This window comes from Phascolarctos cinereus, unplaced genomic scaffold (assembly GCF_003287225.1).
Source record: "Phascolarctos cinereus isolate Bilbo 61053 unplaced genomic scaffold, phaCin_HiC Scaffold_5;HRSCAF=322, whole genome shotgun sequence".
Lineage (NCBI taxonomy): Eukaryota > Metazoa > Chordata > Mammalia > Diprotodontia > Phascolarctidae > Phascolarctos > Phascolarctos cinereus.
Window position 1 is genome coordinate 58,286,285 of NW_027555958.1, and position 24,595 is coordinate 58,310,879.

Consider the following 24,595-nt stretch of genomic DNA (forward strand, 5'->3'; position numbering starts at 1 on the left):
TTTTTAAATCCTAAGGCATAAGTTTAGTGGCTCTCACCCAAACATATGATGGCATGAATGCCCTCTGAAGCTTCCAGACGACTGAGTTCATGTCAAAGGAGTGGCTGCAATGCCACATATAACAATGGAGAACTAGCCTCATGGACTTTAAATTTTTCTCTGAGCTCCTGACACCCCTGAAGACAGTTTAAAATGCTCTCATATCTTGGGGTGTGGGGCTAGGAAGCAGGGATTAAGAAAGGAGGAAGTGGGATGGTTGAAGAACAGGGAAGGGAAGCCTTAAGAACACTGTCCTGCTTTGTAAGGGAAGACAGAGCTAGTAGGGGCCACTTAAAACTCAAAAGTCCTTGTAAATGGGATCGTTTCATTCATTGTGTTTGTAATCCCAGTGCCTGGTATAATTCCTGACACAGAGTAGGCACTTAATAAATGCTTGTTGATCAAATTACCTCTGGCAGCCCAACTTCTAGCATGTACCACAGGCAAAGGCCCTCAGGCCACGATCTCAGTCCTTGCCTTGGAGGACTCTCCCTCACAGGCCAGAGCCAAACTACTCATTTACCCCAAAAAGCAAAGTCCCGGCCAACCCACCAGCCAATCCTCCCTACCCTCAGCAAACGAGAGATGTGGGTTTCATAACTTCCTTTAGAAATCCACTCTAATACTTAACAGTGAAGAAGAGGTTCTTATAGCCAAACCTGAATCTGTTGTGTGTTGAGTTTTCTCCTTCAATCTTAAGCAGAGGCAGAAACCGACTATTAAAACAGCCTTTCCTATCTTTAGAGAACATGAAGGCTACCCTCAGCCCTCTCTTCCCAGGCCCCATGATCCCAGCTCCTCTAACTTTTCTTTACCTTCTTCAGTATTCTCATTGGTTGATTATCCCCTTTAAAATTCTCAGCTTATTACATGAACCTGACCTTTCTTCCATTTTTTTCCATCCATTTCAAACCCAAGAGGCCAAATCTGGACTTAGGACCCCATGAAGACTTGGTCCAGGCTAAGCATAATGGAAGGCAGCCTTGAGCTACCCTTAATTGACCTTATTGATTAGGTTTTGAGATGCTCCAGGAAATATTTGGAAGCAAGTATTTCTTTTGCTGATATACCTTGCAAGGTCAGTGATCTCCCCTTAACAATTAAATAATAGCTGCTCTTTATATAACACTGTCAACTTTACAAAGTATTTTATGCACATCATCTCATTTGAACCTTGTAACAATCCTGTCATCCTCATTGGAGATGAGAAAATGAAGCCTCAGAAAGGTGAATTGATTTGTCCACAGCTAGATTCAAATCCAGATCATCCTGACAACAAATCTAGTTGTCTACTCACTACATCATGCTGCCTTTGTCAGGCCAATCTCTTACTTTGTAAGTAGTTTTAACTTTTCAAATCTCCTTTATTTCTATTACCTTATGTCTTCACTACTGTCCAGGACAGAGAGGACATAGATATTTTGTAGATGAGGAGAGTGAAACCCAGAAACAATAAGAGACTCCAGAAGGATTTAAGTCCCGTCAGAATTTAGGCTAGAGTGATATAGGGGGGAGAGCACTGATTCAGGGGACCTGGGCTCAGTTTTGAAGATGTGTAGAATTCAGACAAAGCTATAAAAATGGGGGGGGGAGAAAAATAATACAAAAAGTGTGCAGTAAAGAACAAAAGGAAATTTAGAAGGAAGCACAGAAAAGCTGGGTAGCTTTGAAAACAATGTGTAGTATTTATTACATAGGTTTTTTAAAAAAGTAAACAGTGTGAAATGGAAATTCACAGCTTTATATTGACTCCTGTCTTTGTGTTCTGCTGTGTACAGGCAAATGTCTTTTTTTCCCCTTTTCTCATTTTATATTTAAGTTTAAAATGAATACATTTTTTAAAATGAAGGGGTTGGTCTAGATGGCTTCTGAGCTCCCTTCTAAATCTAAGACCCTGGGTCTCAGGTCACCAGGTAGGTTGTCTTTATGCCCTTTCTACTTACATCACTGCTTCTTATCTATATACATATTGTCTCTCCCTTTAAAATGCAAGCTCCTTGAAGGCAGGCACCAACATCTCCAGTGTTTCCAAGGGTGTGTTCTTTTGGATAGCCTTCATCTACATCTTCTATATACCTAGCCATTCATACACTTCTCCCCTGACTGGAATGTGAGCTCCTTGAAGGAAGGACCTTCTCCCCCTCTCTTTGTATCCCTAGCACTTAGTACAGTGCCTAGCATATACGTTCTTGTTGACTGCCTAATAAAATGCTCCTGGAATTGAATTGCCTAGTGGAGCAGTAGCTGCAGCGAACCCTAGGGAACTCACTCCACGTCCCCCAGAGTGGCAGATAGCCATATGACACGGGGCAACCTGATGCCAATATTTTCCCTTGCAGAAAAGTGCCTCTCATAGCCTGGTCAATACAGTATCAAGAATCAATAGCACTAGAAGGATCTGAGCCAGAGCCACCCTCTCAGTCCCCTTAAAACCTGCGGCCCAGGTCACAAGGCAGGAGAGTCATCTGAAGGCCTTAACTTCACCCTACCAGCATCCCCCATATAAGCCTCACCTGCCCGTTTCCTCTCCACCATGCCTCCTTCCCCCACTGGGGGGCTAGAGTCACTGAAGATGCTATCTCGGGGTGATGTCTCCTCTGACTTGCAATAGGCTGGCGACTCGAGCTGGGGGGGTCGGGGCACATGTTTCTTCCTCTTCTTGGGCAGCTTCTGCTTGGCCATGGCGAGGGAGTAGTACATGCCAAGTTGTTGACAATGACAGGGACGGGCATGGCGATGGTGAGTACCCCAGCCAATGCACACAGCGCCCCCACCAACATCCCTGACCACGTCTTGGGATACATGTCTCCGTAGCCCAGTGTTGTCATGGTGACCACAGCCCACCAGAAGCCAATTGGGATATTCTTGAAGTCAGTGTGGTCATTGCCTCTTGGGTCAGATGGCTTGGCCCCGATCCGCTCAGCATAGTAGATCATGGTGGCAAAGATGAGGACACCCAGGGCCAGGAAGATGATTAGCAGCAGGAACTCATTGGTGCTGGCACGGAGGGTGTGGCCTAAGACTCGAAGGCCCACAAAGTGTCGGGTGAGCTTGAAGATGCGTAGAATTCGGACAAAGCGGACCACACGCAAAAAGCCCAGCACATCCCGGGCTGCCTTGGAGGAGAGTCCACTCAGCCCCACCTCTACTAGATAGAAGGGGAGGATGGCCACAAAGTCTATAATGTTCAGCAGGTTCTTGACGAAGTCCAGAGTGTCTGGGCAGCAGATGATTCGCACCAGAAACTCCAGCGTGAACCAAAGGACGCAGACACCCTCGATGTAGGTCAGGATGGGCTCTGTCTCCACCTCTCTCCGGAAGCGCACACTGGTGATGTTCCCTACTCGGTGGATCTCCGTCACGTTGCGGTCAATGTTAAAGGCCTCATGCGTCTCCAGGCAGAAGGTGGTGATGGAGACAAGGATAAAAAACAGAGAAGCAAAGGCCACAACCTGCAGGTTGGGAGGAGGAGACAAAGGAAGGGGGAGGGAGGGACCAGGTTATATCGCTTTGGCTGGTTCTGGTGGGGTTAGGGTGAATGAGAACAAGTTGTACTTCCCTGGACTGGATAGGTATGGTGTAGGGGGCGATATACGTAGCCTGACAAAGAGGGGTAAGAGGAGGATCCCAGGATGGGTGGTGGAGTAGGGGTGCAAAATGCTCAGCTCAGGAGATCTCTCTGGACAATAAAATCCAATCTGCGTGGGGTGCTGGAGACATAAAGACAAAATGTAAATAGACTCTGCCCTCAGGGAGTTTACATTCTACTTCAACTGACCTTCCCACTCTTAACTTCATGTTACCCTCTTCATGCACGTAATGCTCCAGCCTAACATGGAACTAGCTGTTCCATGATTTGGACATACCATTAGTAGATCAATCAACAAGCATTTATTGACCTGGTATTATGTGCTGGGGAGTGTGCTAAGTGCTGTGGATAAACAGAAAAAGTGAAGATGGTCCCTGCCCCCAAAGATCTTACCTTCTTATGGGCAGCAATTAATAAATATAAGAAAAATGCCTTCTAAAAAAGGAAGGCATTTTCCTGTTTCTCTGCATTTGTACAAGCTCTATTCCATGATTGGAATATACTCCTTCCTTCCTCATCTCTACTTTTCAGAAGCCTTACCCTTCTTACAGGTTCAGGTACCAGCATCTCCAGGAAATCTTCCCTGATTGCCTCCTTCCCTCTCCCCCCCCCACACACACATTCTTCCTTCTCAAATATTCCCAGGGCACATGTGTCTTGCCCCATACCCTAGCTAGTATTATATTTATCTGTGTGCGTATTGCATCCCCATTAGAATGTAAATTCTCTGAAGGCAAACAAGTCTTGATTTTTGTTTTTGTACTCTTCATTACCCAGCACAATGCCTTGTAGATATGTTTTAATAAATGCTTGTAGAACCAAATGGAAACCACAACAAACATTAAACACTTGCTGTGTATGGTTCCACTGTCCTAGGTGCTGAAGGAAAGACAAAATTTAATGAAGCGAGGGTCCCTATTCTCAAGCAACTTACAATAATGTAAGGTGATAAGGTACCTAGAATGCTTAAAGGTTCTGCCCAGAAGTGGGTGGATGGAGCAAATGATCTTTGTGTTTCTTCCTCTGCAAAAAGTCTGTTTTCTACACACAGACCCCGCTATGATCCCACTGTCCTCAGTCTCTCTCACTGTGTCCTCTCATTCCAGACATTGACCTGAATCCACACTGAAGAATAAAGAAGTAGCCTCTGAAGGAAGGGAGGTGAGGATGGAAGGGGACAGATGAGAGGAGACAGTGTGATCACTCTTGCCCCAAAGTTTCCAGTTCATGGGGGTGGGGTGAGGGAGAGATGGGCACACCAAAGGCTCTGTCCAGTGACAGTGGCTGATCCCCGCAGCTGTCGGCATGATGAGAGCAAGGTTCCACTGAGTAACTACTGGGTTTAAGTGTCCAATCGTTATGAATGGAGATGAAATGCATGTGTAATAACACCAATTATGGAACCTTTCTCTGTTATTCATGTGGCTGCCATCCGCCACCCGTCAGGATCCCAGCTGCTGGAGGCCAGCCAGCTTCTTTACTCTCACATCCCTACTTCCCTTCCCCCCCAAAATCTTCCATCCGCCTGTGCCTACACTGCCTCATCCAGGACTGGAAGGGGCTGAGGTAGGGAAGTGGGTGGATGGGGGTATGTCACTTTCATTCAGAGATTCCTCAATAATAACAGCTGACTTCTACATACCATTCTATAGTTTACAAAGTGCTTTCCATAGGTTACCTCATTTGATCCTAACCACAAATCCTGTGGAGTAGGCAGGGCAGGTATTATTATTGCCATCTGGGGGGACCTAAACTTATGATTTCATTGGTATAGAGAACTTTTAGTGAGGAAATTTCCCCCACCAATGAAGATAAAAGATTGCCCTAAAACTTAGGGTTTAGACAGTTCTTGGAGTGGGAGTGGGGGGGACTGAGAGCTTAGTGATTTGCCCAGGATCACTCATGTAGCCAGTAGGTATTAGATGTAGGATTCGAAGCCACATCTTCCTTACTCTGAGGTTGGCTCCCTATTCATTATGTCAGCCTATATTTCTATCCTTATTTTACAGATGAGGAAATGGAAGTTCAACTCAACTCAATTCAATAAATATTTAAGTGCCTTCTATGTGCCAAGCACTGTGCTAAGTTAAATGACTTGCCCCCACAATCACAAAGGTGATTTGAAGTGGAATAAGTGGGATGTGAATCCAGATCCTGTAGCATTTTGAATTGAGGGACCTTAAAGCTCATAAGATTTAGAACGCGAAGTGACCTTAGAGTTCATCCAGTCTATAGATGAGGGTACTGAGGCCCAGAAAAGGGAATTGACTGGCCCAGGATCATACAGAACCATTCCAACCCAGATCTTTTGAGTTCAAATCAGATATTCTTTCTTTTGCTTCACAATTGAGCTACTGAGGAGCTTGGGGTTGGGGGCACCTTTTGAGATGGGAGAAGTGGGGGAAGGAAGTCTATGATTAGAGGGGAGAAGAATCGCAGACCCTGAGACTGTGAGGCATAAGATGCCTCACGCTACAAGGAATCATGAAAGGCCATTTGCTGCAGCCTCCTGCCCCTGGACTAGATCCCTGGGGACTCCGAGAGGCAAGTGAGACACTTCAGGGATTCCAGTATCACAATCTGCCCCTGTGGCATAAGTTCTCATATTGGGCAATGACTTCTCCCCCTGTCCTGTAGAAAAGCTAGACTGGTGCCTATGGGACAAATATTTTTCTAAAAGAGGACAGATTATCTTTATCGCCAACCCTCCCCTCTTCTGAACTTTTCTATTACTGTCAGGGCCACTGCCATCCTTCCAGTCACTCAGGTCCAAAGCCCTGGTGTCACCTTCCACATCTCTGAATTAGCCCACACAGCCAACCAGTTGTAAATCTAATAATTTCTTTCTCTACATATTGTACACTCAGCCCCTTCCCTTTCCTTATAAAGCCACCCCTTAGCTCATTACCTCTCTCCTGAACTATTGCACGAGCCTTCTCGTTGGTCTCCCTCCCTCAAGTCTCTCCCTGCCCTAATCCACCATCTGCTCAGTTGCCAGTGATTTTCCTGAAGCACAGGGCTGACCATGCTACTCACCTGCTCAATAAACTCTGTGGCCCCAGGATCAAATATAAAGTCCTCTGTTTGCCATTTAAAACTCATTACAACCTGACCCCTTCTTACCTTTTCAATCTTCTTACATTCTTTCCCCTCTGTGCATGCTGTGATCAATCATCTTGGCCTCACTGCTGTTTCTCACACAGGATGCCCCATCTCCTGTCTCTGCTTTGGTGCTGGCTGTTCTCCATGCTTGGAACACTCTCCTTCCTAACCTTCCCCTCTTAGAAGAACCCTTAGCACCCTTCCATCATCAGCTTGAAGGCTTCCTCTCCTTAGGAGGGCATTCTTGATCCCATCCCTGCCTCAGCCCCTTCTGTCATCCCTTTGCAAGGTTCCCTTCATCTACTGTAGATGATTCTTTAGTGTTATCTGTTACCCATTAGAATCTAAACTCCTTGGAGGCAGGGCTGTTTTTGCTTTTTCTCTGTATCTCCTGTACTTGGCACTGAGGCTGGGCACAATCGATGCTTATTGACTGATTCTATAGGCAGCTGGGGTGCAGGGGAGCAGTTTGACAGGCAGGGAAAGTACAGGCTACTGGCTGGGACCCCAAGGACACCCTGAGTTCATCAAATGGTGATGCAATAAGAGGGAAAGTGGAGATCCAGGAGCATTTGTGCAGGGGACCCACATCTCCTGGGAATGAGGCATTCACTTACCCCCCAGATGACAGGTATAAGTGCTAGTCAAGATAAGGAAAGGTATTGTCTCTAAGACCTTAGCAGTGAGCAAGATAGGCAGTTGCTGAGTGGTACAATTTCAGGGGTGTGAGGAAGTCCTGCTACCAGAATACCTTTGTCACCCTACTTACTGATAACTGAAATTTCAGAGTCACACTTTTGTCTTGAGACCGTTTCTCTTGCTAAAATGCAAATGTTCATAGATTGTAAACTCCTTGAGGGCAGGGACTATCTTCTGCCTCTTTTTGTATCACCAGTACTTAGCACAGTGCCTTGCACATAGTAGGCACTTAATAAATGTTAGTGATTGATTGGGGATCATGTATTTAGAGCTGGAAGGGACTTCAGAGGTCAGTATATCTAACCCCCTCATTTGACAAATGAGTAAACTGAGGCTTGGAGAGGTTCTGATTTGTTCCTCAGGTAGTGAGTAGCAGAGTTGGTATTTGGACTGTGTTCCTCTAGACTCTAAGACAAGCATTCCTTTCACTACTTCACCTTGTTCCTGAGAAGGATAATTTTATAATTTTTTATTTATTTATAATGATCTACTGGTTTTTTCCTGAGAGCGGGTTTTGCTCCTTGGGAAGGGAGAGAAAGAACACAAGAGACCCCACCTGATTAAGGTATGTGTGTGGGGGGGGAAGGGGACAAGGGATTGCTACCAAGGAAAGAGAAAGGGTCAGAAGAATCTGCTTCTGTTTTACCTAGAGTTGACATGAGCTTACTGGCTCTGCTCCACACGAGGCTCAAGTTTCTTTCCTAAGCCTCACTTTGCTCACCAGAAAATGGATGGAAAACACTGAAGCTGGACTCTTAGAGATGGCTGAGTAGAGGCTGAGCCTCTGTAGGCACTGCACGCTACAGAGACAAATGGGTGATGGGAATGATGCTGCTTCCTGAGTGGGGAAGTTGGCCCATCTGGGAGCCAAAGCTTTAACTTAATTAGTAATTTGGAAAAAAACAAGTTCAGATAGAGGAGCCAAGAGGCTGAGTTCAGCATAAAGCAAGGGGGAAGGAAGGGAAAGCAAGAGCTGTCTTGTGCTTTCTCAGGCCTCAGTTTCCTTATAGGGCCAAAGACCAACCCTCTCTGTTTTTGATCAGAACTGGGTCATTATCAAAAGGAACTTGCAAAACCAAAAACACCAAGCTTACAGTGAATGGCCATGGCTTGCCCAGGGTCCTGAAAATTATTTTTTCTAAATCTGACCTTGTTTGGGGTTTCTTGGCAAAGATACCGGAGTGGTTTGCCATTCCCTTCTTCAGCCCATTTTACAGATGAGGAAACTGAGGCAAACAGGGTTAAGTGACTTGCCCAGGGTCACCCAGCTAGTAAGTGTCTGAGGCCAGATTTGAACTCAAGTCCTCCTGACACTAGCCCTGGTGCTCTACCCACTGTGATGCCTAGCTACCCAGTTTGTATTAGCACTTGTATACAACCTTTTGCTTTTTCTTTTCAAAGCACTTTCTCATTTAATATTTTCTTCTAAGCCTCACAACAACCCCTGCGAAGTAGGCTGGATGTCTTACTATCTCCATTTTACAGCTGAAGTAGCTGAGGTATCCAGAGGCTGTATGACTTGCCTAGGGTCAGGCAGTTAAGGTATAGAATTCAAGTTTCTCATTCCAACCCACAGGTATTTTTTTCTTTCTTTTACTAAATGATTCTTCTATCTTAGGGATCTCAATGGTTCAATCAAGAGAAATCAGTCCAGCTTCTCTACCCGCAAGCCAAAAGAATATATTTCATTCCTCACAAGAGCTGGAATGGAAGCTTTTCTCTCATCTGCCACTTCCTCTCCCCAAAGGAACATCATTCATTGTCCTTCTCCTCAGCCTAAGAACTTTCAGCTATTTCTAAGCAGTGACCATCTTCTGTCCTGTGGTCTGAGGGACCTAGAGTTAGGAAACCTGGCTGGAGACCCCAGTTCTGCCATGGCTTAGGGCTGCAACCCTGGCACTGTTAGAGACCTCTTCAGAGCCGATTTCCTCAGCTGTCAAATGAGGGTAACAGTTCTTGCCCTACCTTGCAGTCTTCCTGAGAGGAAAAGCACCATGGAAATGCAACTTCTTATTATGATATCACTGCGCAGCAAAGCATCATGGATTGGATAAAGTGTGTTCACATGCTTTATCTTGTCTTATCCTCATAAAAACGCCATGAGATTGGCAGCTGTCATACCTCCTCTAGCCTTTCACAGGACGACAAAGCTCTCTCTGATGAATGTAAATTTCTTGAGGACATAGTTTTGTTATTATCTCTGTGCCCCTAATCCTAATGTTTTTGTGGATGGGTAGTAGTATGAACCTGGGATTCCATCATAGAATGGAAACCTTTAAGCCTCTTCATCTCAAGCATCCCATGCTGCAATTAGACTCTAGAAGACTAAATCCTACCTCAGACCCCTCCTTCCTAGCTGTATGACTCTGGGCAAGCTACGTAATGACCTCCACTGAGCCTCAGTTTCCTCATCTGTAAAATGGGGATAATAATAGTACCTAGGTCTGTTGTGAAGATCAAATGAGATAAGACATATAAAGTGCTTTGTAAACCTTAAAGCACTATATAAATGTTAGCTATTATTATTAGTAGTATTAGTAGTGGCAATAAAATTGTCTTCTCTATAACCTGTAGTCTTAGCTAAACTGAATGCACAGGAGGGTCAAGTGATTTGCCCTGGACTCCTAGCTGATGTGTGCAAGGGGCTGGACTTGAACCCAGGGCTTTGTGCTTCCAAGGGTAGCTGGCCCTTCCATTGTTGGTATTTAATAAATATTTGTTGAATTAAATCACAGAGAAGGATATGGAAGCTCCAATAGATGGAAGTGACTTGTCCAAGGGAACAAATAGCAAATGGTGAAAGTAGGACTCAAATTCAGGTCTTCTGAGTCCAAGGCTGGTGTCCTCCCCAGTGCATATCATTGCCTCTAAAGAACCTCTTTGGGAAAACAACCCACTGGGGCTGAGCTTCCTATCAATCCCAGGGGCTAGGGTTTCAAAAGGCCCTCAAATCATCCACAGTGTCTGGTCTTCAATGTGGCTGCAAATGAACTATTTCTCATGCAATGCTGACCTGGTGCTTTTATTTTTTTAAACGACTGAGTGATTTTGTACTTAGCTTCATGTGCAGTGATAAGAAGTCCACTTATTTCACAGCCTAAGGGGTGTTTCTGGCTGCACCTCCACTCTCCCCCAGAAGACCATCCTGGAAAGCAGGGCTTCTGAGGTTGCTGGGAAGTAGGGCTGGTTTAAAGATCAAACCCCTTTATCTCTGGCTGGCCTTCAGTTAGGAAGAGCCCTGTGCTGCCCCTCACCACTGAATGATGAACTCTTCCTCCCCTCTTTCCTCTCTGTTTCCCAGCTCATCAGGCAAGGTGCTGGACAGATGCTTCTAGGCACAAATAACTAGGTCTCTTTCAGCTCCCCTACTTTGCCTTAAAGGCATTGATGGGAACTAGAAAAATCAGAGTGGAGGGGTGGTAGGAAACCTGACCTGATGTTTTCTGATCTTGAAGAACTGTGATAGGGTGGGGAAAGGTGAAAGACCCTTCTTCCATTCTCTGAAAAGCTTTAAAAAGTGAGTTGAATTGTGTGTGTGTGTATGTGTGTGTGTGTGTGTGTGTGCGTGTGTGTGCACGCGCGCACACGTGAAGTTTCCACCAGAGTATTATGCCCAAATCTCTCTTAGAAAGTCATTGTGCCGCTGTCCTATCTCCTACATGGTGCTATTGTAAGCTCCCTGAGGGCAGTGACTGATTCTCATTTATCTTTACAGTCATTTTCATGCCTTGTACATAGAAGATGTTTTTGATAGATACTTATCAGGCTAAACTAAAGACCAAAGAATCTCAGAGTGAGAGAAGTGATTATCTCTAAGGCTCCCTGCCAGATCCAGAGCCTAACTTGTTCATCTCTCTCACTTTCTGTGATTGATATACACATACACACACCCATATAATATACATATATAATGTGTATATATACACACACTCATACAAATATGCATATATGTGTGTATATACATGTAGATAAATATTGTATCTATCTATTTATTTATTTGTTTGAGATTGAGTCTCTCTATTTTGCCTATGCTGGAAGTGCAGAGGCTACTCATGGCCCATTCCCACTTCTGACCTGCTTTGATCTGCCCCATTTCTGTCCTGGGCTGGTTTGTCCTTCCTTAGGCAGCCCAGTGACCTCCTACTCCCTGATAGGAAGAGGGATCAGAGAAGGGGGTGGGGTACAGACAGGGTTCACTATGTTGGTGCTAGAGTTAGTGTGCAAACTCAATCAGCTTTAGCCCTCTACTGCAGCTCAGAACTCCCAAACTTAATCCATCCACCAACCTCAGCCTCCCTGGGGTGGCAGGAAGGACAGGTATGCGCCACCACACCCAGTCCCCTCATTTTACAGATAAGTGAATGAAGCCCCAGAGGGATGACCTGATTTGCCATAAGCTTACATGAAGAGTTAGTGACCCCCCCCAAAAAAAAAGGTTTGTGGCAAAGGCACTAATGTCTGTCTCAGCGTGCTTTTTATTATACCAAGACACAGGTTGCTGTAAACTCAAACTGAGTCAGAGACACCTACTGATGCTCCTTATATTGGCTCCCCTGTCAGAAAGGGAAGATGAGAAATAGAACCTTATTTCCCGGGACTCCAAGGGATGGAGAATGGGGGATGGGAATAGGGCTGTTCAGTTTCAGAATGAGACAACATTTGAAGTCTGAGCTTCTTTTCTGTCTGCAGATCCCACAGAAACAGAGTATTAGCAACATTTAGATGGGTGCTGATGGACTTGGGATAGAAATCCCTAAAGGCAGACATTTCAGAAGGTAAACAGGTATACCTTTCCAATCATCAGGTCTGGATTCCTCAGTTTCCCCTCCTAGTCCAAAGCAGATGACAGAAACTTTTCATGCTAACCTATTTCCACCAACCTTGTGTGTCTCAGGGCTTCCCGGATGTGCCCAGGTACCCAGAATGGGGACAGAGCTAGGCAGGGAGGGAGGAGGAAGAAAGAGAATCATAGGATTATAACATTTTGGAGTTGAAAGTGGCCTTAAAATCATTAGTCCAACCAAATTATTTTGCAGATGAGAAAACTGAGGCCCAGGAGATTGGCCTAAGTCTCCTTCAAATTTGGAAGCCTTGATCTTTAGACTAACTCTGATACACCTGTTTCTAGTGAAAGTCATTTGCCCATGCTAGGGAAAAGAAAAACAAATCTTGAGTGTCAAAGATATCCCTTTGGTCCAAGGAGAGAGTCAGTCTGTCAAGGCCAGACAGAAGACCTTTCTATCTCAGATTCTGTTAGACTGGTCTCCCCTCCAGTGACTGCAACGTCCCCTGGAACCTCATAGCAGAAAATAGTCCCTGGGAAAACTAGGCCTGGGGCTCAGGAGAGAGATTGCTTTCAGATAGGAGGGCTGCATTAGCAGCTGTGCCCCAGGGTGATCTTTGGTGTGAAATTCCAGCCCTCTATCATCATTCCTAGCCAGCCCAGAGAAGGGGCTATGTCTGTCCATGCTTAGCCTGGCATCTTGTCCATGGCTGGCGTTAGGGACAGGACGGTCCATGCTGGGCTGGACTGGGCAGATTCAATGAAAAGTGTGAACACTCCAAAGGACCCAAGTCAGATCAGGTCATGATCTCTACCACTTACCCCTGAAAAATCCCAGAGGCTGAGTCTCCCTGGATTCAACCAATGCTTTGATCGACCTGAGAATGATCATCTGTGCAGGGTTAGCAGTAGCTGGACGAGACTACTAAGAGGCTGGATGCCAACTGGCTTGTTTTGTGTTTGGAAGCCAAAAAGTGGTACACCAGGACTCGGGCCCCAGTTACTCTCCTCTCCCCCTCCATCCCCACCCTGGGAAGGTAAAGCATATAGGCAGTGGAGGCCACAAGGACCCAGATTTCTTCTACTCCACCCCTTCTGTATTTCTCTCCACTTTCCAAAATAGTCCAGGTTTATTTTCTCTACTCTACTCCCAACCCCCACCACCACCAAAAACCCTCAAAAAACAACACAAACACCTCATCGTCCCAGAAACAAGATGTTCAAAAGCAAATGTTAGTCTACTTAGAGAGGAGACAGAAAAACAAAAACGGAAGACTTGACTAGGAAATTGCTTTAGGGCAAAGAGTCTGGAACTTAGAACCCAGGCTTCTTCCTTCGCCTTAAGGGACCCAGGAGTAGGGCCAGGAGATCTGGCTATTATCTCCCTCCTGTCATGGAATGGGGGACTGGCTCAAAGCAGAAGGCACAGTCTTTCAGAGTTTTGGTTTTTCTGGCAAACACTGGGCAGCTACCAAAAGCCCAGGAGGGCCAAGGACCGGGCTCAAATCTGTCACGTCTGTCATGTAGCAGATCCCCGAATCGTTTTAATTCCCAGGCAACCCTCTAAAAAGGGTAGGTCTTCTTGGGACAAGATTGAGGGCCTTGAGGTGGGCAGGTAAATGGCATTCCAATTACTTCTTAGAATGATTTTATTTTATTCCACTTCTTTTGAGGGGAAAAGCCACCCCTGGGCATCCTTCAGAGCTCTTTCTGTCATTCCCTATCCCCCGAAACGCCTATCTCTATCCCTCTTCCTGTCTCTAGTGTGAGCTCAGGCTGTGCCTTGGCCTTGTAGGAGGCAACTTTGGGAGTGCAGTTGGCAGGGAGACAGGGGCATAGGCAACTGAATAACAATGAGCTTGGGAAGAGATTGGAGAAGAGACAAGGATAAAAAGACTCGTTCTGACCACTTATGAGGAGCTACATGAGTAGGGAAAAGCCAAGTATTAAATTATAGCTCTGACGTACAGAACCAACCCAGTCTCTGCCTGGGCAAATGTTAGTGCCTTCAAAGTGGCATCTTGGACCAGACCCTATCAGCCTTCCCCACACTAGAGCTCTGGTGTGTCAGAACCCAACCACAGCTACCCAACTGGTCTTTTGTTTTCCTTTTTGGTGAGGTAGGTGGGGTTAAATGACTTGTCCAGGGTCACATAGCTAGTAAGTGTCAAGTGTTTGAAGCTGCATTTGAACTCAGGTCCTCTTGACTCCAGGGCCAGAGCTCTATCCACTGTGCCACCTAGCTGCTCCCTGCCATTGTCTTTCTCCTTTTTTCTGGCTAGGAGACCTAGCTCGCCCTGCCAATACCACCTGGGTGAAGCCACTGCTCACCCTGAGACTGTGATATCCACTGGAAAGGCCTAAGAGAGGGATCCCACTAACAATTTTCACAGGCCAGAGATACCAAGGAAGAAGCTGATACTCCTTCATTCTTCCATTCGCCCAGAAAGAGGCTCATTCCACCTGTCTAGAAAGTCTTATTTAGAAATCACTACAGTTTAAAAAAAAAAAAAAGGAGCAAGGTGGGATGGTAGGAAGTCAAGAGACCTAGGATGTAATCCTTGCTATGCTACAAACTGGCTGGTGACCTTGGGAAAATCATTTGACCTCTGCATTTCAGTCTGCATTAGAATAACCTTTAAGTTTCCTTCCAGTTCCGACTTTCACTATAAATTCTAGTCCTTGCCCTAGGGCATCACTAAACAACTTGGATGATCCTTCAGGTCCCCAGTGGCTCTGACATTCTATTCTTCTGTGACTTTATGAGGCCCCACAGAAAACTGGATGCAGTTATTTTTGGCTCCGGGGAGGGGGTTCTGATTACTTGTTTTGCCGCAGTTCAATCAAAATCGCCATTAATCTAACTCTGGTCCTGAAGCCACACCAGGAAATACTCTTACCTTCCCCGGGCAGGGATGTGGCAGCTCCCACCAAGGCACCAAGGGCCAGACCCACTAGCATTACTGGAGGAGTTGGCTGCCTAGAACGTTAGCAGGCAAGAGCTGAGACAATTCCCACGTCCTCAGGCTGGACTCCAGAAGCACCTTGAAGGTAACAGATCTCCAAGCATGAGGCATCTACCTGGATTTGAACTTGTACAGGGCCCCACCAGGCCTGTAGCTGAGCACCAGCTTTGTTCAATTTTAATTTATTTCTGTTTTGTTGCTGCTATAATCCACTTCTCAAATGACTGGGCTGCTTGGCTGCTTTCTGGGAGAAATGCCCTTCTCCTCTCCTGGTTAGTCCTGGGCTCTTGACTTCTACCCCATAAGCCCTTACTCTAGGCCTGATTTCTGCCCTAGGTTCCCTAACTCAAGGTCGGGGCCTAAACAACAATGTTTACAAATTCATTCAGGAAGGGGATGTTTGCACTTCCCTCCCTTGGCAGCTAGGTGGCCCAGTGAATAGAAGACTGGGCCTAGAGTCAGAAAAGACCTGAATTCAAATCTTACCTCATAGACACTTACAAGCTCTGTGGCCCAGGGCAAGTCACATTACCTCTGCCTGCCTCAGTTTCCTCCACTGTTAAATGGAGATGATAATAGCACGTGCTTTTCAGGGTTGGTGTGAGGATCAAATGAGATAACATTGGGGGAAGCTGGGTGGTGCAATGGATAGAGCACTAGTCCTGGAATCAGGACGACCTGAATTCAAATGTGACCCCAGACACTTACTAGCTGTATGACCCTGGGCGAGTCACTTAACTCCAGTTGCCTCCCCCAAAATGAGACTATATTTGTAAAGAGTTTAGCATAGTGCACATAGCAGGTGCTTAAGAGATGCTTGTTCTACTACTCCCCTTGTCTCCCAGCGTGCCCTCCATGGTCTTGAACTCCTAAAGCAGTGACATTTATAGAATTCTTTCAAGTATGAAATAGTGAAAGGAGCATTAGATTTGGAGTGCTTGAATTCTGGATTTGCTATTTAACTTGTGTGACCTTGGGTAAGTTACTTTACTTTCCTGGGACTCATTTCTCACATCTGTAAAATGGGCAGTTGGACTGGATGACTTCTAGATCCCTTTCAGTTTTGAAACTATAATTCCTCACACAACTCCATAGAAGTAGTGCCAGGATCATCCCCATTTTACAGAGAAGGCAACCAAGGCTTACAGAGAGTTACCCAAGGTCACACAGGTAGGAAGGGGCAGGTCTTCTGATTCCCAAGTCCAGCACCCAGGTCCCTTCCAGCTCTGATTGCTATACGATTGTTTTTTCCACCATAATGGTACAGATCCAAGAATCTGAGGCCCAGCCCTGCTGAAGCTCTAAACTTGGAAGGGTTTTTCACATCCCTGTTTCTCTTAGGACACTCCATTTTAGTGAGATAATATATGCAAAGTGCTCTGCAAGCTTTAAAGCATTTTTTTTATGTCAGTTATTATTAATTTTCAAGAAAGGGGTCACTGCCTATAAGCCCAGGGGCACCCTTGCCCCAGTTGGGATACCTAAGTCCTGGACATGTTCATTTCAGGATTTGGATCAGTGGGCCCCACTATAGTACCATTCTAGCTGGTGCCCACAACCATCCATAGCACTGAACGTCAGAGAAACTTAGTTCTGCTTTGGGATCCTTGAGAAATTCAGAAGAGGTACAGGAAACACGGTGGCTGGGCCCCGGCTGGAGGCAATACTGTGCTCAAACAAGAGGTCTGCTCTGAGAACTTGGGAGGCAGATACTGCCACAGGGAAAGGGGCAATCCTGGAGGGAAGAACCTCAGAAGGGTAAGAAACCCCCAAAGGCCTCAGCTGGCTGGAAAATGGGGCATCTTGGCTGTTAGCTTATGAAAGGGCTGAACCTAGAAGCCTTTGTTCCTGCCTCCTAGGCTGCCTCCCCACCACCTCAGTCAGAGCCAGCGTCCCATCACTCATAATCCTCTTGCCTCTTCATCTCCACTTCTGGGCCCTGAACCAAATGGAAGCCATTGGGAGGATTATCTTACTTTGTGGGGTTATCTTTGCCCTCTCCCCCCACTCATCATTAGTTCAGATGACTGACCCAACTGTAGTGTCCTGGTGCCTTACTGAAGGAACTTGTGAAATCAGCTGTGAAGGATTCCAGGGGCCAGGCTGGAGGAACAGGTAGTCCCAAAGACCCCAGGATGCCCAAATAGCCTCAACAAATGTTCTTCTCCCTTTAATCCTGGGCTCAAGGAAGAGGCCAACACACACCACACTGCATTCGTCTTAGTTCACAGCGTGGGCCAGGAGTCCCCGTTGCCCAGCTCGGTGTACGCTAATGTGCATGACGGGATGCGAGACTGCCCTCTGGCCCTGGCCCTCCCTTCCTTCTGAGTAAGGAGACTTTTTTCTAGTTAGGATGCCAACTCAACCCCATGCACTCATTACCTTCAGTTCTATCTCCTACCCCGCTCATTTCTGCTCTGCTCTCTTCTCCCCAGAGTGCTGAAATGGAACTATTCAGTGATTGGGTTGAGGTCTAGAATGGGAGATACTGGGCATGGGGTGCAATGGGAGAGGGTGGCTGCCTTACAAGACTCGTTAATGAGGCAACTTGGGATTTCTAAGGTGACCTACCACTCCCAGAAGGAAGCATTCAGCTTTTCCCCAATTCAATTCAGCAAGCAGTTAAAAGTCCACTCACCATGTACAAGGCACAATGCTCTGTGCTGGAGTGGGGGGTCAGGGTGGCATGATAACTATTAATGCTTTATATAGAACCACAGCTGAGGAGACCCTGGGCCAAGATTATAGCTGGTTGGGTAAGGGTCCCTGCCTCATAGCTGACTCCAATTATTTTAAGGGCCAAACTCTATCCCATAACTATTTTTAAACTTTTAGTCATATAAGCATAATAGTGTGGGTAGGGTAGGAGTCTTACCCTCTTTCTTCCCTCCACGTTGTGTGTGTGTGTGTGTGTGTGTGTGTGTGTGTGTGTGTGTGTGTGTGTGTGTGTGTAGAGACTGGGATGATTTAGCTTCCCCTTCTCCCTGCCCCCAGCCATGGTAGGAGAGCAGTAGTATTCACTCAGACTATCCTGGTTCCTTTCCTCTCCACCACAACACACACACACACACACACACACACACACACACACACACACACACACACACATCCAGGGCCATGAATAGCAATGAAGAAGTACAGGCACATGAGCTACAATCCAATCTGTGCCCGAGTCATCTGGAGCCAGGGAAAGTGGATACTCTTCTTGTCTAACCCCCAAATGAGGTCAAGAGCAATGAAGTCAGAGGTCAGTGAGGCTTCAGATTAAACACAGACTTGATCTAGAGCTCTAGGCTTATCTGTGGTGCTTCCTTAAAGGTCCGAAAACAAGCAGGACCAAATCTAGCCCACCTCCTCTCTACCCCACCTTCAACCCTGCTCTGCCCTTGTTTTCCCACTCCTTCCTAGCCTATGAAGAATTGTCATTATACAGCTGTCCAGCAGCATCTGTTGACTCCTATGTATATCGAAATTGTAAAGACAGTCAGTGTGTCTATCAGGTGGAGGAATTTTGTAGAAAAGGAGTCCCAGAAACCGTTATAGGGCACATCTGGAAGGCTTCTGTTTGGGAAGAGGCCAAGGTAACACCCTCAAATAGCCCCAGAATGGAGAGCAGGCCAGGACAAGCAGGTAGGATGGGGACATGGTTAGGGATTAAGTGAGGATGAGGAGGAGAGTTAATGATGTCCAGGGTCTAAGATGGGAAAGAAAATGTGCAAGTGCAAATCTTCTGGGCAAGTATGTATGTAGGTAAATAAGCTGCTCAGAAAGTGGGGCCCCAGGTGGATAGAAAAGATGTAAAAAGACACAGGGTGACCCAGTGGGTAGAAGGTCCAGGTCTTAGTCCCAAATCCAACTTCTCTTACATCACAGCTCAAAACTGAGTTAGGACATGACCTCCCCTATATCTCTGGTTGGGGGAATCCACCTGAAGAGAAGAGGTGAGACGTCTACTCACCCTGGCAGCCCGAGACGAATAGGGATCCTCAAAGAGTGCCCACATCCGAGGCTGCCATCCTTTGCAGGCACCTGCTCCCCCAGGGCCGGCTCCACTGCCACCTTCGTGAGGGCCCAGCCTCTGCAGGGCCAGCTCCCGCTCGTCCTCCCCTGCCTCCTCCCCGGCTGCAGGGCCGCCGTCGGGGCTTTCGAAGATGTCCAGTGCCTCCTCAGCATCTCGGTGTTGGCGGTAGGTCATCCAGCAGCAGGGCTCCACGTCGGTCTCATCGATGCCCCAGAAGGTGAGTTCCTCCTCGAACAGCGGGCCACACACGTCGGCGGGGCAGTGCAGTTTGCCGGTGCGGTAGTAGTTGAGGACGTAGGCGAAGACGCCCGGGTGCCGGTCAAAGAAAAACTCGCTGCCGCCGCCACCGCAACTACTGCTGCTCCCGGCGCGGCCGCCGCCCCCATTCTGATCCTGCCTTCCCCCTCCTCCGTCGGGGTCCGCCAGCCAAGCGAGGCGAGTGCCAGGCAGGGTCCGCAGGGTGCTGCGGTAGGTCTCGTGTCGCGTGCCGCCCACGTTGATAATGATCTTCTCCGACGCCTCGCCCTTGGCCATCTCTTCCTTCAGACATGTTTTGGACGGAGGCTTGTTCCCTGACTTACGCCCGCGGTAGGAGGATACACACACCGAGCTGATCATAAGAAGCGCTGCGGGGCTCCGGCTTGGGGCGGCCGCTGCCCTCTAAACACCCTTCCCGAGGAGGCAGCGTCAGACTGAGGGTGGGGGGGCGGAGGAGAAGAGGGGGAACGGGGGTGCAGGGAAGGGAGGAGGAGGAAAGAGGCAGGCAGCCCCCTCCCAGCGGTGTGCCTCTGCCCCTGCCTTCCCCGCCAGGGCACAACTCCCCGAGGCTCCAAGGAAAGGAGTTAGGTTTCTCAGATGCACAGGTGGTTGGGGCTTTGGGAGGCAGAGCAGCCAGGGAGAAAGAGAGAGGGAAAGAGGGAGGGAGGGAGAGAGAGAGAGAGAGAGAGAGAGAGAGAGAGAGAGAGAGAGAGAGAGAGAGAGAGAGAGAGAGAGAGAGAGAGAGAGAGAGAGGAGGAGAAGAAGAAGAAGGGAGGGGGAGCCAGGCAGCGGGAGGGGGAAGCGGGAAGAGGAAAACTGAGGGCCAGAATAAGGGACACAGAGAGGCAGGGGCACGCGCGCGCACGTACACACACACACACACACACACACACACAGACTCTCTCTCTCTCTCTCACACACACACACACACACACACACACACTACGTGAGTGCGCTAACACACACACTGACCCTCCCTCCCTACAGGGGCACAATCACACACACACACACACACACACACACACACCCTGCTTCCCCCACTCCGCAGGGACACACTCAAACACACACACACACACACACACACACACACACACACAGGAACACCGGGCAGACTCGCAGGGACCCGCGACACACCCCCACCCCCACCCCCACCACCCCGCAAACGGCAGAGAAGCGTCCAAAGCAGCACTAGCTAGGGCCGGGGACGCGCTCACACACAGCCCCGCGAAGCCGCACTCCAGTAGCCTGACCCTCAAGCTCGCAGCTCCGCGGAGTCGGAGCCGCACTCTCGCCACCAGACCCGGACCCAGCCCCAGGAGCGCCTCCTTCCAAGCTAGGAGCAGCAACGCCGGTGGCCGCGGTGGCGACAGGGGCAGCAGGGGCAGCAGTAGCGCAGCAGCAACAAGTCCTCGAAGCAGAGGCTGCCGGGGCCGGGTCGATGCTCTCAAGGCAGCGGCTCCGCCAGCCCAAGCTAGTCTTGGTCAACACGAGGCAGCAGCAGCAACAGCCCCGGCGGTGGCGGCATGTGGCCTCTTCCCCCCATTCATAAATCCAGCGCAGAGAGGGAGGAGGGGAGGGGGGAGGGGCTGCGCTGGGCGAGGCGGCGGCGCCTGCAGAAGGAAAACAAGCCGGTGCGGGTAGGACCGGGGGAGGCTCGGGTCCCTGGGTCCCTGGCGCGGACTGCGAGCGGGATTCCGGGAGGTGGCGTCTGGGTGCAGCGTTGCGGGGGCCGGACCGGGGCGGGCGGGGGAATCCGACGGGGCGTCCTGCGCCGCGCTGAGCTAAGGGGCGGGGCAGTAGCGCTGACCCGAGCTGTCGGCGCCCTTAGCGGATTATCCGGGTAGATCTGAGGAAGACTCGAGCGCCGGCACCTGAGCGCTTCTAGTGCTGGAGGGCTGAGCCGGGGTTCGGGGGGGGGGGGGTTGGCCTCAGCGGAGCGCCCCGGCGCCGGGGCCCTGGGATCCAGCCGCAATGGGGGCCTCACCATCCAAGCTTCTGCCCATGTCGGCGTTGGGGGTGGGGTGGGGGGACGACGTTTGGCTCGGAGAGAAAGTGGTGGGGGGGGAGATTGGCCGAGTCGGAGGGTGAGACCGAAGTGGGGGTGGTCCGAGAAAGGTGCCTCTCTAGGTGGAGGCTCTCCAAGGATCACTGATGTTACGGCTTGGGCTGGGGACCCAGGCGTCCGAGAATCTTCTCATCTTTTGCCCAGGGATCTGGCTGCGGACTCCCGGCTGCGGACTCCCAGCTCCGGAGGCTTTTCCTGACGGCTCCGCCTTGCCCAGGCGCGCCCTTAGTGGGGTGGGGTGGGCGGAGCGCGGGGCGCTGTGCCTGGACCAGGAGGGGAAGATGAGATACCGGGGCGCAGCAGCTGGGGGTTGGAGGGCTGACTCTCTCTCTCGGGGCCCAGGCTGAGCCCGCAGCTGCGCCGGACCGAGTAACCCCGTCGCTGCCGGCGCTCAGCCCGGCGTACCGTTTCTGCTTGCCTTTCTCCTTCTCGCCACCCTCTAGGGAGCTGGCTCTCTAATCCGCAGCTCCGCCCATTGCAGCCCCGGGGACCGAGAAAAAGGAGCTTTTGACCCCTGACTTATCTCCCGCCTCCTCCAGTTTCGGTGTCTCCCTAGACAGGACCCTCTAAATCACCCCCTCACCACCACCACCCATTAGCTGTACTGTTGGTGTTTCGTGGTTACTGAAGGTATTCCCCAGTGGTTGGAGCTGGAAAGCGAGGCTGTCTTGAGTGAGCCATCCGTAAGATAATTGCAGTAAAAGAGACCTTTCGAACTATGAGCTTCGTTTACTCACAGCCCAACCCAGGAATCTGAGTTCTGGAAAAGAGCGCCTCGGAGGTATTTGTATGTTTTGCTGAGAACCTGATGCAACAGTCACCAGCAGTCGTCGCAGGGACTGAATCAGGACATTGAGGAGACGTCTCCTGCTATTCTTGGAATTTGCTATTGAGGGCAGGGTCCCTTTGGCCTTGGGTAAATGGGCTCCCCTTTGGTGGAACAAAGCAAGAGTTCTGGAGCTGTCCAGGGTAATGGCCGCGTCTGGGAGACCTTAAGAGAACACAGTGTATGGAGAAGGAAAGAAGAGGCAGAAAGAAGATGAGTCTTTGGGGGAGACAGGGACTCCAGTCCTATTCACTGAGACTTACTAACAGACCAAAGCCAGGCCCATTCTTGTGTCCTTTATTTCCCTCTCTCTCTCCCTTGCCTGAGGTCTTTGTAATGGAGAAGGAATTTACGTAGCCAGAATGTGTGGCCAGCTGTAGGCCCATTCCGTAACAAAACTCTTCACTGTGCCCCGCATAAAGTAAGCGCTCATGCGCTGCCTGGCGGCAGCTCTTAACATTGTCTCCCTTGCTATTTATCTCTTATATTGTTATTTAATTTTTCATGCACTTATGTCTTTTCTACCCAAGCTAGACTGTAAGGTCCTTCAAAGCAGGGAGAAGAACATATTGTTTTTTGTTTGTTTCCCTCACAGCACCTGGCACAGTGCTGGGCACATGGCAAGCTCAAAAAATATTTATTGAACATTGAAAATATAAGCCTCACCAAAAGTACCAATCACTTTCATCTCCTACAGTCTCCCTATCTGGAATTTGTGAGGAGATTTGAAGAAATTATTTTACATTAAGCAGCAGAGTGCTATCTAATTGTAACTGAATTTGCTGCAATGTTTCAATAGCTCTGTGATCTCATCCATGAAGGTAACTCTTCCATTGGTGCAGACCACTACCTATTCACAACTTATCATCCTGTGTGATTATTTTCCATATCCTTCCATAAATCTTCCATAGAGAATCGACCCAACACAGCATAGGCCTTCTTCTAGGTCTTTGCACATTTTCCAGCTCCTAGCAATACCCTAGCAGACTTGATAAACACCTGTTGATTGACTAATTCCATGAGTACCAACCAAGTGCAGTCCCTGAGCTGTCCATCTCTTATCCTTGGCCCTTCTTTTTCCCCCCAATCATATATGCCCCAGATGATATCTTTTAAACCATTTCTTGAACACAAAACCACATTAGTAATATGAAATGGTCTACTTATGCCCACTGCACCTCTTTCTATGGTCCTTTGGTACCTACACTTCTGATTCTTTGGAAACTGTTTCACGGTTCAAAGCCATGATATAGAAACACGGGGGTGGGGTGGGGAGGGAATATCAGTGTTTTAAAAAATGGGCTTTTGTGTCACAGAAGAGCTTGGGATAGTGCTGAGCACTGCACAGTTCCCCAAATGCTATCTGGGCTCCCTTTTCCCTCCTATTCAATTACAGGTGTAGCTTACTGTTCACCTGCAGTGCTTGTCCCAGGGATAGGTACAATAAAGGCCCTGCATTTACAATATCAATGATAAAGTGAAGGTGGGGGAGGGAGGCAAAATACCAGAGTTCCCTGAGAGAAGTTTGAACACAATACAATGGAAGATGTTGGTACTTTGATATTTTCAGCATCTATGATTGCCTTGGTGTGACTTCTTTCACTGACACAGAGCCCAACTCTTTTGCAGCTTGAAAGATGATCTTGAAGACTTGACTGGCTAAAAAATGTCATCACCCCCTGGTCAGCCTGGGGATGAGCTTCTTTCACTTGGGCTGGCTCTCTGAGGATGAGCCTGTCACAGGGTCCTGTCTCAAAGCCTTTCCAACATGGTAGGAATAGCCAAAGCTTGTGTTTTCCTGGAATAGCCTTCTAGAAACCAGAGTCATGGTTTCATGACCATACCATGAAGAAGAGGTATTGGAATAGGACTTTTCTGTGAAGCTACATATTATCCTTAGCAGAAAAAAAAAAGATTGATAACAATATGGACAGAAAACTAAAACCTATTTAAACTACCAGTTCTTATAGAAGTAATTCCCTGTGTAGCTTTAGACCTTAGGTAAGCTGCTTTACACCTGTTAGATGTTACTATACCTGGAGATGTTACTTTAAAGTGCTTTCTAATGCTAATATCTTATGATCCTATAGGATGCAGGTTGACACATGGTTACAGAGACCTTATTGCCCCTAGACTAAGCATTCAAAATTTCATAAGTTCATACTCTGGATTCAGAGGCCATCTATTCCAACCCCCTTCTTTTACAGATAAGGAAACTAACCCCTAAGGAAGTTAGGTTATTTACTC

The 24,595-nt window shown here is 48.3% G+C and overlaps 1 protein-coding gene across 1 annotated transcript in view; it reads right to left on the reverse strand.

Annotated features, from left to right (window-relative positions):
• KCNC4 (potassium voltage-gated channel subfamily C member 4) overlaps positions 1-20,543 on the reverse strand; it is a 35,819-nt gene extending 15,276 nt beyond the window's left edge. The window contains 3 exon segments of the mRNA XM_021000904.2: positions 2,553-2,744; positions 2,747-3,491; positions 19,137-20,543. Coding sequence (XP_020856563.1) covers positions 2,553-2,744; positions 2,747-3,491; positions 19,137-19,817 — 1,618 coding nt within the window. The 5' untranslated portion in view covers positions 19,818-20,543.
• Between the last annotated feature and the right edge of the window lie 4,052 nt (positions 20,544-24,595).